The following is a 13,943-nucleotide window of genomic DNA, read 5'->3' on the forward strand; positions in this document are numbered from 1 at the left end:
ATCACGTTTTCTAAATATTACAGAGCTGCACGCCGCGCACAGCCTCCATTTTGAAAAAACAATTCCTCCATTCTTTTCCTACGCCTGACCAATCTCCTTCCACGGGCAGTGACAACTCGACGATTGGTGATGTGATGCAGCATGCAGCCCATGAGACCTGGTATAGATTTGTCTATACCAGGTCTCAACAAACAGTAGTGAAGTCAACGACAGTTCCTGTTTCCACCCGCAGCTATGACAGAGCTATTTAAACATACGAGTTGCGAAACTCCCCATAGGCTTCATGCATCGAAGTCGGGACACTTCACTGACCCAGTCTTTAGGAGTGAGCAGATTGTCGCGCCACCTGTTGACGGGCACACCCACTAGTAAGCGCTATATTTGTGTTTTGTGTTGCTGCTCCCAGATGGCACTGCACTCTGAACCCGAAAAAATTGAAGTCCAGAAAAATCAGGCTTACTTCATGTCTGGGTTTCGGAACGCAGTTTTGCTGCAAATCGTTGTCAGCTGCAAATCGAGTAACTGGGCCGCAGAGAAGCATCGGCACCGGGTAAACGGAAAACAACCAAGCATCGCAGCAAGCAGACGCACGTTGCGACTGACCGAGTTCGCCGATGATGTCAATCACTGACATCTTGTCACATTGCCGCCCCACCGCGGTGGTCTAGTGGCTAAGGTACTCAGCTGCTGACCCGCAGGTTGGGGGATCGAATCCCTGCAACCGCGGCTGCATTTCTGATGGAGGCAGAAATGCTGTAGGCCCGTGTGCTCAGATTTGGGTGCATGTTAAAGAACCCCAAGTAGTCGAAATTTCCGGAGCCCTCCACTACGGTATCTCCCATATGGTGGTTTTGGGACGTTAAACCCCACATATCAATCAATCATTGTTACATTGCCGCAGTACGCATAGTCGCGACGATGGGCCACGGCTTCTCTTTCTTGTGAAGGAAAGGGTGGCAAGACCGCGCAAAAATTTGAAGCCAGCTGAACGCGATGTTCTAGCCCCTGTAACTTTCTTAATATAGCACGTATTCGGGAAATTCTTATGGCAGCCTGTTCATGAAGTAAAAGTACACACATTTCTCTTTACAACTATTCTTGGACCTGGGGGTTGTTTACTGGCTCTTTAAGCAGCTCTAGGCAACTAAAATCCTAAACGTGAACCTTCATATTGTCGTGACGTGAAGACAGGGGTCGTATTTGAAGAAGCTGAGAAAGCAGCAGCGGGTTGGTCTTTTTATTTACCGTGCGCCAGAGAGTTCCTCGTCTTTCTCATTGTTGCTTTCTGCATAAAAGCGTGCAGATGCGCGTATGCACTGTCGTCTTCGTCTTTCTCGCAGGATGCACGTGACATTTGCCTCCTTTCGAAAATGGCATCGTCCCGATACGCAGCCAAGGCGCTCTACTTATAAAAACGCACATATGCAGTTATGTACTGGCACCCACAAGACAAGCGAGGGTTAGTTGGACAAGTAGGGTTTCATCTGGATGACATGCACGATCTCGGGTGAGCGGTTTCGACGACTAGAACTGCAATCGTCGTCGGGAATAACTTCGTAGTTGACGACGTTCAAGCGTCGAGTGACTCGATATGGGCCAAAGTATCGTCGTAATAGCTTCTCTGAAAGTCTGGTCGAGGTATTGGGATCCAGACCCATACCTTGTCGCCTGGTGTGTTACTAATTTATGACGTAGGTCGTACTGTTTCACATCTTTGTGTTGCTGGTGACAAACACGCACACAGGCTAGCTGTCGGGCTTCTTTGGCGCACTCACGAAATTCTTCGGCGGCAGCATGAGTGTCGTCACACTTGTGTGGCAGCATAGCGTCCAACGTTGTAGTGACTTCGTGCCCGTGTATTAAACTAAACGGCGTCATTCTGGTAGTTTTCTGCCGGGCGGTACCATAGGCGAAGGTCACATAAGGCAAGATTTCATCCCAGTTCTTGTGTTCTGTGTTGACATACATTCAGAGCATGTCCGCGAGGGTCTTATTAAGGTGCTCTGTTAGTACGTTCGTTTGGGGATGGTACGCCGTTGTTCTCCGGTGAGCTGTACTGCTGAGCCTGAGAACCGACTCCAAAAGTTCTGCCCTGCCATGAGCGCAGTTCCTCTATCTGTGACGAGAACTGTTGGAGCACCATGTCGAAGGACGACGTTTTCTATGAAGAAATGAGCCGCTTCTGATGCTGTGGCCCTCAGTATGGCTTAAGTCTCTGTGTAGCGAGACAAGTAATCGGTGGCGTCAATGATCCATCTGTTCCCTGTGGTAGAAGTTGGGAATGGGCCCTGAAAATCCATTCCGATTTGGGCGAATGGCTTTGCTGGTACTTGTACGGAATGTAATAAGCCTGCTGGCTTGCCAGAGGGTGCTTTGCGTCTTTGGCAGTCGGCACAGGTTTTGACGTGATGTTTTACAGCAGCAGGTAGGTTCGGCCACAAGTAACTGTTTTGCAGTTAAGGCAATGTTCCAGTGTAGCAGAGATGACCGGAGGTGACTTCATCATGGCAGGCTTCCAAAATTTCTTTTCGCAGTGATGCAGGGACGACGAGCAAGTATGGGCGGCCGGTGGGAGAAAAGTTTTTCTTGTATAGGACGTCGTTCCTTAAACAAAAAGACGGCAGTCCTCTGGCGAAAACTCACGGCACGTCTTCAGGTCATCCTTCTAAGAAGTCGATAAGCGGAAGCAGGTCGGGGTCACTGCACTGCTCTTTTGAAGCAGGGGCCGCGTTGATAACTCCCAAGAATGCGGCGTCCATGGACTCATCATTAATAGCGGCAGGCTCGACGGGTGACTGCGAGAGACAGTTCGCGCCAGTATGCTTCTTGTCTTATTTAAAAATCATGGTCATATCAAACTCTTGAATTCGGAGGCTCCAGTGTGCCAAATGGCCGGATGAATCTTTCAAGTTAGTAAGCCAGCAAAGTGAGTGGTGATCGCTGATGACCTTGAATCAGCGGCCATATAGATACGGTCGAAATTCGAGAACTGCCCAGACCACGGTGAGACACTCTTTCTCGGTAGTCGAGTAGTTCTCCTCCATGCGAGAGAGAGCTTTGCTGGCATAGGCTGTCACTTTTTCGGAGTTATCTTGCCATTGTATCAGTACGGCGCTAAGGCCTTCATGGCTTGCGTCGGTGTGAAGTGCTGTTGGCGCTTCCTAGTCAAAGTGCGCAAGAACCCGAGGTGTTAGGAGGTGTTGGCGTTATTCATTGAATGTAGTTTGTTCCTTTTCGCCCCAAAGAAAAGGGACATCCTCTCATGTGAGCCGTGTCGAAGGCGCTGCAATAGATGAAAAGTTGGCAATGAATCGTCGGTAATAAGTGCAGAGGCCTAAGAAGCGCCCCACCGCTCTTTTGTCATGTGGTGCAGGAAACTTTGCAACAGCGTCAATTTTGCCCGGGTCAGGTCCGACACCTTCGTGGCTGACCACGTGGCCTAAGAATCAAAGTTCACTGAAACCAAAATGGCACTTCTCTGGTTTTAAAGTCAGGCCAGCCGCACGTATAGCTTGTAGAACTGTGAAGAAACGATTTAGGTGTTCCTCGAATGTAGCTGAGAAGACAAGAACATTGTCTAGATAGACCAAGTATGTCTGCCACTTCAGTCCTGATAGCACGGTGTCCATTACATGTTGAAAAGTGGCTGGCGCTTAGCATAACCCAAATGGAACCACTTTAAATTCATAAAGACCGTTGGGCGTCATGAAGGCAGTTTTTTCACGGTCTTTCTCGTCGACCTCTATTTGCCAATAGTCACTTTGCAGGTCCATTGATGAAAAATAGTGTGCAAACCGCAGCCAATCAAGAGTTATCTATGCGTGGCAGTGGGTAGACGTCTTTCTTCGTGACTTGGTTTAACTTGTGTTAATCTATACAGAAACACAAGCTGCCATCTTTCTTTTTAACCAATATCATGGGGGATGCCCAGGAACTTTTGAAAGGCTGTATTATGTCATCTTGGAGCATTTTCAGAACTTGCCTTTGGATCTCCTCGCGTTATTTCGGAGCCTTATGGTATGGGTTTTGCCGGATTGGTCTCACATTTTCTTCAACAATAATTCGGTGCCGGGTCAGTGGTTTTTGCTTGATCTTCGACATGCACGAAAACAATTTTGGAACTGGTGTATCAGCTCTAGTAGGTTGTGTTCATCCGAGAGTGACAGGGTAAAGCAAATGTCGACAAACAAAGGTGTCGAGGCTGAGACGGTCGCGTCGTCCGGTTGCAAAGCGAAGCCATCTCTGGCTTTGTCCATATCGCTGTAGTAAGCAATTGCAATGCCCTTCTGGATGTGACAGCACTCGTTGAGAAAGTTGTTGAGGAGCACTTCTGCTCGCCCATCAGTTAGTGCCAGAACACCTCTCGCTAAGGAAACACCATGCGTAAACAATAGCGTGACTATTCGCTCCGCTATCACCTCGTTACGGCACGGCCGTTCACATAACACTGACATAAGGCAGCAAGATCTCGGTTGGAGCATCACATCATCGGCTACATGTAAACATTGCAGCTGCTCTTCAGTGGTGGTGTCAATGTAAGGATGGGTGAAAAATGTGGAGATACGTTCTGGAGTTTTGATGACAGCACCGTACTCTCGCAGAAAATTTATACCCAAAATCAGCTCTTTACAACAGTCTGGTAAAATCGCGACAGTGGCGACGAACCTCGAATCACCGATTACGAGCCGAGCGTTGCATTTACCGATTGCCATCATTAGCTTCCACCAGCACTCCTTATGCTCGGCCCACTCCACGACGTCTTGACCTTCTTAAGGTGGTCGGCGAGCTGTTGTCGCATAATAGAGAAGTCAGCACCAGTGTCAACCAGGCCTGTTATGTAGTGGCCGTCTATAATAACGCTAAGGCCGGCACGTACAAGTTCGTCGGCATTAGTACTCATAGTTGTCGTCGTTACCATCGTCATGTCTTTCTATAGAGGCAATGGGGTCTTTTTGGCGTCTCGGCAATTGGCAACCTTGTTCCCGGAGGTCGCAGCAGTTAGTTTCCCTGGCATGGGCTTGGGGAGCGGTTTCAGACAGCGTAACTTTGGCGATCCGGGGAAGTGTGACCTCGTGCAGGTGAGGGAGATCGCTGGCGACGATGTGGTGAAGAAGCTTGGTTGGTCGGCAGGTGATTAGCACCATGGTCACAAGGGTCTTCAAATATAAATGAAACGGGACAAGGCAGAAGCTTTTGCCAGAAATTTCCCAAGTTTGAAAAGTAGGCTTCCTGTTCTCATGCCATGTGCGAGCGCTATTTTCCATTGCGAAGTAGGCACGGCTAAGTTTTTTTGTGCGCTTCAATGATTTATCACAGCGGTCCGCTCGAACTTGTCGAGCCATTTCTCGACATCCTCGTATGCTTCTTCATGGAAGACTTCGAGAACACTAGGAGGCTGCAAAGTTACCTTGGGAAGGAAAAGTCATCTGGGCAGGATGAAGATTCGCAGACGTAGGGGCCGGCATGTTAGTAAGGGGAGAAGCAGTCAAGAGTTCCGGACTTGGGCCTAGTAGGCGCTGGCTGAATCGATGTACAGGAGTTGTAACAAGATGTTGAGGTTCCGGACTGGATGTATGGTCCCGAACAACACTGCCCTGCATCAGGTTGGAGGTGCCAGCACCTCCACCAGTGTTGCGACGTGAAGACAGAGGTCGTATTTGAAGAATTTGGGAAAGCAGCAGCTGCTCCATCTTTTTATTTACAGCGGGCGAGAGTTCCTTGTCTTTCTCATTGTTGCTTTCTGCATAAATGCGTGCAGATGCACGTTTGCACTGTTACCTTCATCTTTTTCTCAGGACGCCCGTGACAATATGTGGCATCAACGACTTCTTAGAAAGGTGCCTGCGATGTGTGCCGAAGAGCTGGTTCCCGGCCCTTTCCTGTCCTCTCTTCCTCCGCTCCTTCAATTAGTGTCCGCTGCGAGCGCTCGCTAAGGCGGCCGCATTAAACCTTGCGGCCTCCGAAATTAAAGCAATGTCACTGCCGTCTCGGAGAATCCAGCGGAAGTAGTAGTGTCAGCTGCGAGTGTTCCTCACGGAGAAAGTACTAAACAACAAAGAATCTCCCATCCCCATGGCAAAGCGTGTGACGTCGTAGGCATCATTCTAGAGAAGGCATTGGTGGCATTTATCATAGCCAACGCATTATGGTGGCGGATTAAGCAATATGGGAGGGCACCTGCGAATGCACTGACTGCAGAAGAAGAAAACATTGAACGATGGCACGCTCACAGCTCGTGCTTAGCGGCTGCTAATGGGCAGTCCCTTCGTGCCTCAGTCTCTCCTCTGAGGGGTTTCGAGACAGCCACCACCCAAAACTCTACAATGTACACTGAATTTGCTTTATCTATTGCTTGGCATCATCAGTTCAATACAAGCTTTTGTCTTTGTTCAAATCATCATCATCATCGGTTTGACTACACCCACTGCAGGCCAAAGGCCTCTTTCATGTTTCACGAATCAACCTGATCGAGTGCTTGCTGCTGCCACATTGTACCCGCAAACTTCCTAATCTCATCTACCCTCTTAACTTTCTTTCTCCCCTTTGTGCATTTGCTTTCTTTTGGAATCCAGTCAGTTACACCTAATGACCAGTGGTTGTCCTGCCTACACGCTATGTGCCTAGCCTATGTCAATTTCTTCTTGATTTCAGCTACGATATCCTTAACAGCCATTTTTTCCCTGACCCACTGTGCTCTCTTCCTTTCTCAAGGTTATACCTATCACTTTCCTTTCCATAGCTCGCTGCATCATCCTCAATTCAAGTGGGACCCTCTTTGTAAGCCTCCAGTTTCCTGCTCCGTAGATAAGTTCTGGGAAGAAGCAGCTGTTATATACCTTCCTCTTGAGGAATAGTGGTGAACTACCGTTCAGGATTTGAGAATGATTGCTGAATGTGATCCACCTCATGTCCTTCTATCACAAAGCGCTGTTTCCTGCCAAGGCTGTTGCGCATTACTTTAGTTTTGTGCATATTAATTTTGAGGCTTATTTTTCTGCTTTCCGTGTTCAGTTCAGTAATCATGAGCTGTAATTCATCTCCTGAGTTACTTACTTCTCACGGCCATGTCATCAGCGAATCGCAGGTTGCTAAGCTGCTTTCTATTAACTCTTATCTCTAACTCTTTCCAATCTAGGGCCCTGAAGACCTCCTGTACACAAGCAGCGAATGACTTTAGAAAGATTGTCTCCCTGCCTTACACCCTTTTTCGCGGAACGCCAGCCTTTGTTACCTGTAATGCCGTCAGAAAGACGGAGCCAGCCGGGGAAAAACCAACAGAATGCCTTCAACGGGGACAAATGAACACTGAACTGTTTATGATGATAATAATCTTCACGCACTTCTTGGCACTCGCTGTGGAGACAGCAGCCCATGATCACTCCTTTTTCGTCGTCTGCTATCTCCGACATCTTCCGAGGCCTCAAATGCGGTCACCTCTAGTTCTAGACAATGTTCTGATTGAAACTGAGCTTCGTAGTGTCGAAGGGTATCGTAAACTGGAAGCGGCGAGTACGGTGGCAAAATGAGTCTCGTGTGAAGCCTAACGCACAGTAGGCATCGGCTGATCGCATTTTTCGCCGCTTGTGGAACTCTTGGGACCCAGAAGCACTCATATACGTTGTGTGCTGTTGCCATCACTTCCCTGTGCATGACTTGACGATTGCCGTTGTCAAACACAAGCTCAGTGAAAGTGTGTGGACTTGGCAGTAGGAATAAATGTGCAATGTCCCAGCTGTTTTTGAGGTTCTGTAATCTTTCACTAATGTGTAGGATCCTGTTCTCGTCGATAAATGGATGGAGTTGCGCTACCCACGGGTTAGTGTCTGAATCTTTTCTCATCTGGAAACGATATTGTCGAAACTTGCCGGCTCCAATACCTCTGGCTGCTGATATGGTTTCACTAGAGATGAATTCATTTTTCTTAATCTTGAACTTATCGTTGGAGACACGGAACTTGGAGGTAAGCAGTTTTTTTCGAATAACTTCCCTGTGTGTGCAGTAGTATGGGAGTCATTCATTGATTTCTCGTCAAGTAAAACTTAGATTGGCCGGAAAGAATACACTGACGAAATGCTATATTGTAGTTTTCGATCACTTCTTCGGGCTTTGAGATACGTTTAGTCAGATATTGCAAGCGATGAATTGCGACGCTGTAGCTTTCTTGAAGCAAATCGGTGTCCTTGTGTTTCTGTGGCATGGCTACTTGGTACTGTTTGTCAATCTTTGCGACCTTATTTTTGAAGACAAACAAGGTAACAGCGCACTCGTGAGTTGCTTCCTTTGGTGCGATTTCAGTAGCATCGAACGTGGAAAGGGAATCGATTATGCTTTGCTCAAAGTCTTTGCCTTCTTGAGCTTGCACTCGCAGGACGCGAGTCATCACTCCATATGTTCCGCCCATGACGCTCGTTTTCTCGACCGAGCCTTCCAGTGTCCACCCGAGAGTGGTCTTTTCCGCGGCCAATTCTTGCACTTCCCTGCAGTGTATGATGTTCCTGCTTACAAACTTCCAAAGTTAATCAAATCCAATCAGCAGGCTTATGTCTTTCTCGCCGCACTGTCGAGGCACAGTTTGCTCATCTGCCAGCTGGTAATTTCCCTCACGTTTGGCAGCAAAAGAGCATTTCATAGCTATGACTGGGATGCTGCTATGGCTGGGATGTCGTGGCAAAAACAGGCATGTCTATAGCCTTGATGACAGGCTCGGTGTTGTCAATTTGGCCAAGTACAGGGGTTGGGGTTGGTTGTATTCTGCACATTTCCTTCTGACCCAATTGATAGTATGACTATGATTTGTTCTCTAGGAGCTAGTACGAAATCCTGTGTGGGTGGTAGTTCGATTGATTGAACTTTAATGTTAATCATCTTAATTCTATTAACTATTATTTTTTTTAAATGTCCGTGTGCTCAGATTTGGGTGCACGTTGAAGAACTTCAAGTGGTCAAAATTTCCGAAGCCCTCCACTACGGCGTCTCTCATAATCAGATCGTGGTTTTGGGATGTTAAATCCTACAAATCAATTAATTTTAATTTTTTTAAATAGTCTGTAGACAAAGGATAGTTGGCTGACTGGCCTGTAGTTCTTCAAGTCCTTGGCGTCCCCTTTCTTATGAATCAAGATCAGCTACTAGTACTACTTCTACTACTGACATTATCATGAGGCTACTGTGAGGATCTTTGTAGAACTTCTCAGCTACTTTATATCGATAGTAGGTTTGCTTTCTTTGTCCCTTAATACATCTGGTTTTTGCATATGCCCAGTTTTCTCTTCACAGCTGCTGGAGTAATAGCGTAGAGGTAAAGCATCAGCCTTGCATTCAAGAAGTTTGTGGTTGAAATCCTGGTGCCAGATGATTTCCCACCAAATTAACAAAAAAACTGATGACAAATTGAATTTAAAAAGTGGCCCGGGGTGTGGCCTCATCATCAACCAAAAAATGTAATGCACTTCCTCATGAGAGCAGGATTCGCCACCCCACTGCAGTATTTGGCCACTACCTCTCACAAGAATACACCAATTAACCCTCAGCCCTCAGTCTGTTAGATGGGAAACATCAATTGAGATAAGTATTTTCTTCTAGCTTGCTGTATAGCTAGCTCAAACAAATGGAACTTTTGTAGCAGTCTCTCATCCTTTGTATATAGAGGTTAATTCAGTCTTGTAATTTTCTGTAGTGTCATGAAATTGCACTTCTGCCTCTCCATAGATGAGTGAACATGAAAGAACTGAGAAAAAAAAAAAGCATCTTATTCATATTGTGCATTGCTATGCACAAAATCAGGATTCTTTCAGTACAAGCAAAAAAGTGATATTCGGCTTAGTTTAGTGGGAGATGTGAACCACGCATAGATTTATTGTATCAAAAATTTGGAAGACACTTGAGTTTCACCTTGAAGAGTAAAACACGATAGCGTTATCAGGCCCTGTGTGCATCACCTCAATTTCTTGCCCGAGTTAGGTTTTTGGTGCATGCCTCAATCATTCTGTTAAAAAATGAACGACTGTGCGGATAACATTGGCCATTTCAAACTATCCTAGAATGCCTGTCGCGAGCATAGTTGCCGAGGGTCCACTACGTCATAATTCTTTCTTTTGCATATCAGCGAAGGGCCCACTATGCATATGTGATGCAACATGCAAACCTACGCAGCTGCTCACTTTTTTATGCTTTTGCAGCTGATGATGATTAAACATGTCTGAGCACATTGTAATCGGTAAGCCTTTAAATAAAGACACACTCATTACGTACTTCACATGCTTTCATGCCTAGTGCAACTCTATGCTTCTGCCTTCACATACGTAAACAAAAATTTTGGCCGCATGTTGTTTGTTGCGATGTGTTTCTGTAGGCCTGTTGGTCATAACACAGCTCATTGTTTACTGCAGTATGTGACAGGTAATTAATTACAGGAGTCTCATTATTGACACGTCTCAGTTTCAGTTTGATAGAGATCCAGAAATGACTAGCCACAAGTGTAACTATCGCCTCCTAGTGTGTGCAATTTTCAACCACAAGAGCACACAGAATGGTGACAAACTTCTATATAGTCCGCATCAGCAAGTCCTTTCGAACAGGAATTGGAAGAGCAGTCTCCGCAAACATAAAATTTTTACCAACACAAAACGCATTCATTGTGGTCATGCACTTGCGAGCAGCTGCCAAGTAATAGTGTGCTGGTAGAAATGTGGCGAGAAAAATGGTGGCTATGACATTATCATAACTTGTTGCAGCATGGTGACATGAGGGAAGTAGGCGTGTCACCAAGGGTCACCTTTGAGGGTGACAATAGCGTGAGGAAGTCGATCGCTCATGCAAACTTCAAAATTAATTTAGGATACCTTTCAAGCTATATCCGCTGTTAATATTTTGCAGAAGACATATGTATGTTTACGGGAATCAATATTGCAGTCTATCTCAGTTGTGAAATTGTGTGCCAGTATCCCTTTAACCATTTCAGACACCACTTATGATGAACCGTCTGTAGATGTCTTAAATTGCTACATCACTTCAAGGCACTCGATATACTATTGCAACAAGAATGATGAGATAATTCTTGAATTTATGAGTGTTATAGCAACTCACACTAATTAAGTTGTTCATACTAATTAAGTTGTAATTAAACATCTCTTTACCCTGAAGTCAAAAGTGTTTACGTTTGGTATTGATAAAATAAAATCTTAGGCTAGGAATATAGTGCTAATTCATTTTTCGTTATGTTAATCTTGAGCAAAGAAAATTTCTGCTTGTCACATTGTTGCAGGAAGTGGCACGTCGTGCTACTCATCGAACGTGATAGTGGATTACTTCACAAAAGTGATCATACGTATCAATACACATGCAGGAGGTTCAGTTCATCCAAAGTACAATATATCTTGCCCTTTCTTGCACTTTACGAGATGAAAATAGTAAAAACGAGTGGTGTACACAATTGTGTATGTAGCATCTCAAAAGGTCAAGCAGACTCCTCCATCTACAAAACACATTTAGTTTTTTCTTCTGAAGCAGTTTCAAGCAAGTTTCGGCTATGTGTTAGAATACCTGCTTGCCATGCAGATAGATGGCTTGGGTTTGATTCTTACTCGAACTGTACATTTTCATTATTTATTTTATTTGCCAATTTATCGGTCACAGACAAGATGATGATTTTTCTCTCGCAAGCTACAAAGCTGACATCAAAATTTCTTTTAAACGAGCTGTCACATCAAAAACAATTTTTGATCAAATTGAGTTGAATAGAATTGAGCTCTGAATAGAAAATGAAAAACAGTCGGATAGATGCTTCATCATTCGCAATCAAAGTGAGCCAGACCAGTTCAACCAGTGGGTGTGCTCTGTGGATAAACTCAGCCTTCTACAGCCCATTTCATGGGTGACCCAGTTAGTTGCTATCCTGTCTTGTTGCAAGGAAGTGTATCTGAAATGTACACATATGAAAGCAAAGGCTTGGGGACAGCTTTGTCTCAGTAAGAGGCAGTGATGTACTAAGCTGTGCCACAGACCAAGGACGAATTTTGCATACGCACTCTCTGGTCAAGATAAGTCTAAAAGTATGCTCGTCAATGCCGAATCAATGGATGGGCCATGTTCTGGAAGCCTTTAGTAGAATGGACAAGAAAAAGTTGCCAACTGTCCAGAAGAGAGCACCTGTTGCCAGAAAGAAGCGTGCACTGTATACATTTGGATTTCATTCTTGCTACATGCAATCTCTACTCTTCTCATGCAGCAGAAGATCGAAGCAAAGAAAAGCAACATTTGTTTGATAAGTTTTGTTACACAGTTTTGGAATATTGCTCTTGCACTGCCACTTTCAGACAGACAGCTTAAGCAGGGTGCCCAAAGCAGTTCTGCAGACACAGGCTGCCTGCCATTCATTATTGTGCCCAACCAACACTGTGTATTTTTTCCTGTGTAAACCAGTTACTTAATGATTTACAAATGGTTTACAAAGTGTGTGCTTTAAACACAAACGGCATTTCTCTTCTTATTCTGGATAGAAGTTCTGTAGTGCCCAGTCGGACAATTACTTCTTAATAGTGGCCATACTGCAACTGCCTAAAGTTCTCAGGTAGCATTAGCACGTTGACTAAAGCTTGTTGTAGCACACATGCCCATATTATAAGTAGAAAGATATTACATTATCAATTGCTTTTAAGGTAGATTTGCTTCTTTTAAGATAAAGGTTCTCAAATGAGATCAAGAAAGTCTCCGTTTTGTTTATGCAAGTTCTGCGAGTCAAAAGCATCACGAAGGGCTTCTTGTTCTGTAGCAGACCAGCCAGTGACTGTGATGTTCACTTCGGCAGACGTTCACAGATGGCATCACAAACCAACTGGTCGGCTGCTGGCAAGGTGGAGGGGAGCTGGGGGAGGAGGCGCTGCTGCTGCGCATCTATGGCCAGAAGACAGAGCTCTTCATCGACAGGTCGGCTGAGGTCCTCAACATGCGCCTGCTGCACGCGCATGGCCTCGCGGCACCACTGCATTGTGCCTTCCGCAACGGCCTCTGCTACGGGTTCAACCCTGGCTGTGTGGGTGACACACAGTTGGTCAGGGACCCTCACATATCCAGGTGATCATCATCCTTGGCATTGGCAACTTACAATGACTTCTTTCCCCTACCAGCTGCTTGGGGCCTGCCCCAAGTTAAACTCTTTTTGATTAACTGCCTTATGCATTATGCATGACATACATCTTTATCATGGTTGTTTATAGGCTGTGTGTGTTTACTTGCTCTCTAATCTGTACTGTTGTTTTATGATACGGCTACACTTGTGTATTATTTAACTTTTGCTGTATTTGGTTTAGGCCTACTAAGACTGTCAGCAGTGTTCAGTGCAAACCACACCTTCAGTGGTCAAGAAACTTCATGATTGTAGGAGATAGTTTTGTTGAGATTGCACGCACGACGAGAACACTCGAGCTAATTACAAAGCTTGTGCAACGACCAGTGCTAAGGTTGAAATTCGATGCATAATGTATATACTGTATTTACTTCTGTAATCCTAGCATTCACATAATTCTCGCACCCTCCACATTGCCCAACGAAAATCGGATTTTTTTTTGCTAGTAAATTATTGCACCCTCGAAAATTATAGCCATTACAGAAGCGACATGGCTGCTTTCAAGTTGAAAGTGATTGATCATGCACTAAGCAACAACAGGGCCGCCGCTAGGCACTTTAGAGTCGACGAGTTTTGTGCAAGGGAGTGACATGCCTATAGAGTCATTGGGGATGAAAATTGGATGCAATGATAATGCCATCTGGATTCTGATGGCAGTTGTAAAAAGATTGCAGAAATACTACAGTCAAACCCCAGTACTACGAAACTCATAGTGTGTGGAAAAAATTGCGTTGCAGTGAAATTGAAAAATATAGCTGGTCTAATCTAGCAAAATGAAGGATCATTTATTACCAAAATAGAAAAAGTGTCGACGGCTCCC

The 13,943-nt window shown here is 45.3% G+C and overlaps 1 protein-coding gene across 3 annotated transcripts in view; it reads left to right on the top strand.

Moving 5' to 3' along the window:
* eas (ethanolamine kinase 1) overlaps positions 1-13,943 on the top strand; it is a 155,316-nt gene that overhangs the window by 42,133 nt on the left and 99,240 nt on the right. For all 3 annotated transcript variants that reach the window (XM_075886454.1, XM_075886453.1, XM_037420169.2), the window contains one exon: positions 12,806-13,071. In XM_075886454.1, the coding sequence (XP_075742569.1) occupies positions 12,806-13,071 (266 nt within the window). The remainder of the gene's footprint in view (positions 1-12,805; positions 13,072-13,943) is intronic.

This window comes from Rhipicephalus microplus, chromosome 2 (genome assembly GCF_043290135.1).
Source record: "Rhipicephalus microplus isolate Deutch F79 chromosome 2, USDA_Rmic, whole genome shotgun sequence".
NCBI lineage: Eukaryota > Metazoa > Arthropoda > Arachnida > Ixodida > Ixodidae > Rhipicephalus > Rhipicephalus microplus.